General features: G+C 44.9%; 1 protein-coding gene across 1 annotated transcript in view; it reads left to right on the top strand.

Moving 5' to 3' along the window:
* Positions 1–3126, top strand: part of Srpx2 (sushi repeat containing protein X-linked 2) — a 24792-nt gene that overhangs the window by 6163 nt on the left and 15503 nt on the right. The window contains exon 4 of the mRNA XM_013350561.2: positions 896–976. Coding sequence (XP_013206015.1) covers positions 896–976 — 81 coding nt within the window. The remainder of the gene's footprint in view (positions 1–895; positions 977–3126) is intronic.

Genomic DNA, 3126 nt, shown 5'->3' on the forward strand with positions numbered 1-3126 from the left:
ACTTCCTCTGACTTATCTTTTTACTCCAAGCTGCAATAAAGTGCTTATGAAAGAATTCCCCTTCCCTTTTGCCCGTTAAGCCATCCATCTCTGTCTTGGCAGGCCACAGAGCAATACAGTCAGGTGGTTAATATGCCCTGTAGGCTAGTGAGCGAGCTTGAAACGCTGTTTCCCTTGGAGAACTGCATACTGTCTGGCACTGGAGAAGACACTTAGGTGCTATTATTTCCTCAGAGCTGGGACAACAGTCTAGCCCCAGAGCGTGGCTATCGGTGTCTCATGAAGACTAGTGAGCTTTATCAAGGGACTAGGCCGTTTATTGTCTAGACTGGCAGGATTGATAGATGGTTAAGAAGTCCAGTTTTTTGCTGTATAGCAGTTTCTAGTTTTAGGTGATCCCTTTTGTCAATTGTTGGTCTTAATGTCTATACTACCAGAACTGTTAAGAAAGATTTTTCCTGTGTCTATGAATTCAAAGATACCTCTTACTTTCTCCTTTATTAATCTCATGATATCAGGTCTTATGCTGAAGGCCTTGGAGTTATATACATGGTGAGACATAGTGATCAAGCTTGAGTATTTTCCATGTAGCTATCCAGTTTGACCAGCACCAGTTATTGAAGATGCCATCTTTTCCTCCTCTTTATTTACAGACTCTTAGTCAAAAGTCATCTAATACAACCAGAGCCCACCCCCACCACCCCTCCCCTCTCTGGGGTTGCTCTCTGTGGGCCTCATATGATCAAGCTCACCCACAGCAGGTTCTGCAGTTTTACAAATCAGTTGGCAGCCCTATCCTAAAGTGCCGGGTCCCCAGAAAAAGACAGGGGTTAGGGTACTGGGAAATAGCCGAGCGGGAAATGAATACACTTTTGTATTTTGTTCCTCATCCTAGGGTCCGGCTACTCTCCAGAGGAAAGTTACAATGAAGTATATGCAGAAGAGGTCCCAGCCGCCCGCACCCTGGACTACCGAGGTAATTCTCCTTGCTTCTCAAGCTCAAGGAGGATGTTTTCTGGACTAAGACCTGGATCTTCCCAGAAACATCCCCAGCTATGCTTACCTCATGTGTTCCAATTGCAGCTCAGAGAATCAAGAGTTATGGTTTTAGGCAGGTGGTGGCACACGCCTTTAGTCCCAGCACTTGGGTGGAAGAGACAGTCAGATCCCTGTGAGTTTGAGACCAGCTTGGTCTACAAAGTGAGTTCCAGGGCAGGCTCCAAAGCTACAGAGAAACCCTGTCTCGAGTTATGGTTTTTGTTGTGGTTGTTTTTATTTTGGTTTCGTTTGTCCTTTTGTTTTTGTTTTTATGCATCCACTGAAGCACTGAGCCAAGCCCTCTTGTTTTGTTCATTTCTTTCTTGAGACAGGGTCTCACTAGGTATCCCTGGACAGCTTTGAACTCAAGATCCTTCTGCCTCAGTCTCTTTGGTGTTGAGGCTCCAGGGGTGCACCTCCACACCCAGCAGGTGTGCTATAATTTCTAATTACAAACTTGGTTACTGACTTGCTGTGTGGTTTCACCTCCCTGGCCTGAAGGTTGCTCACCTATTATGAGTCATTTAGCATGGACTGAGTCCCTGCTCTTTGCCTATTCCTGTGCAGGGTGAGCCTATGGGAAATACAAGGGCTACTACAGGGTTCTGCCCCCCCCCATGAGCTTGCATTCTGGTGGGCATGAAGCGAGAATAAAATTAACACACGCAGAGTAAATAAATGGGAAACTGTACGGTAGCTATAAATGAAGCAGGAGTTTAAGATGAAGACTTCAGGAAAGTGGCCATGCATGAAAGATGACATTCAGGACAGGGGCTGAATGATGAGCAGACTGCTGTGAACCGGGAGAGGTGATAAGCAGACATTTGCCAAAGCAGAAGGCCAAAGATGTTAAGGGAAAACCAAATTCACTGCTCTAAGGAGCTAAGAGGAAATTACACTGACTTGAAGGGATGGAATATGGGTGGAGTAGTAGAGAAGAGAATTGAATAAAGAGAGAATTAGGAAAGGCCCAGTGACATAGGGGTCCTTCTAAGGAGAGTCAGCAAGAATGCTGAACAGTAATTCCTTTATCAGATAGAAAGTTAATGTAGGTGGTGTCAAATATGACTTCCGTTTATGATTATCTCTGTCCATGCTTTCCTGGACACACGTAAGAGTTTAGCTGTTATTGTGGTTTTTCATGGGGAAGCGACACTTGTAAACGGTATTTCAGAGCACTAAGTAGGTTATTCTCTTTAGAAAATAAAATATGGGTTAGAAGAAGGAAAGCCTGAGCTGGGGAGAGTTTCCAGGAAACAGTTACAATAATGTGAGGTAGAAACATTTGATTCTGGGGGCAAATAAAAGTAGAGTAAGAGCTGGGCAGTAGTGGCACCTTTAATCCCAGCACTTGGGAGGCACTCTTGTACACCAGGCTGGCCTCAAACTCACAGAATGGTGGACTTACAGGCAAGTGCCAACATGCCTGATGCATGCAGTCTGGGGATGGAACACAGGGCCTCACGCCTGCTAGACAACTACTCTGTCAACTGTAGCCCCAGTGCCTTTTTAAGTTGATCAGCAATTTTGGCAGACTCTACAAATGTATATTTCCCCTCTGCTTTTTTTTTTTTTAAAAAAAAAACCTACCATACTGCTGGGCGATGGTGGCGTAGGCCAACCAGCACTCAGATGGCAGAGGTAGGCAGATCTCTGTGAGTTCGAGGCCAGCCTGGTCTACAAGAGGTAGTTCCAGGACAGGCTAGGACTTTAACATAGAGAAACCCAGTTTTGAAAAACAAAACAAAACAAAATGTAGAGTAAGGATGGACCTCAGAGGGACTAGAGGTGAGGTTCAAAAGCAGAGTGAATGCAGGTGTAGAAGGCTCTCCTGGGTTTGATTCCTAGCATCATCATTAAAGGATGCATTCCAGAGATGTCTCAAAGGAGATAAGAAGACTGAGTGCAGATTTGATGTGCAAAGGGGTCAAGAAACTAATGTCTGAAAGAACCTAATCTGAATACCAATGAGGACTCTTAAAAACCTTTTCAGATAGACAAAGTTTAAAAAGTAAACTAGGGCCGGGCAGTGGTAGAACATGCCTTTAATCCTAGCACTCAGGGGCAGAGGCAGACAGACCTCTGTGA

This window comes from Microtus ochrogaster, chromosome X (assembly GCF_000317375.1).
Source record: "Microtus ochrogaster isolate Prairie Vole_2 chromosome X, MicOch1.0, whole genome shotgun sequence".
Taxonomy (NCBI): Eukaryota; Metazoa; Chordata; class Mammalia; order Rodentia; family Cricetidae; genus Microtus; species Microtus ochrogaster.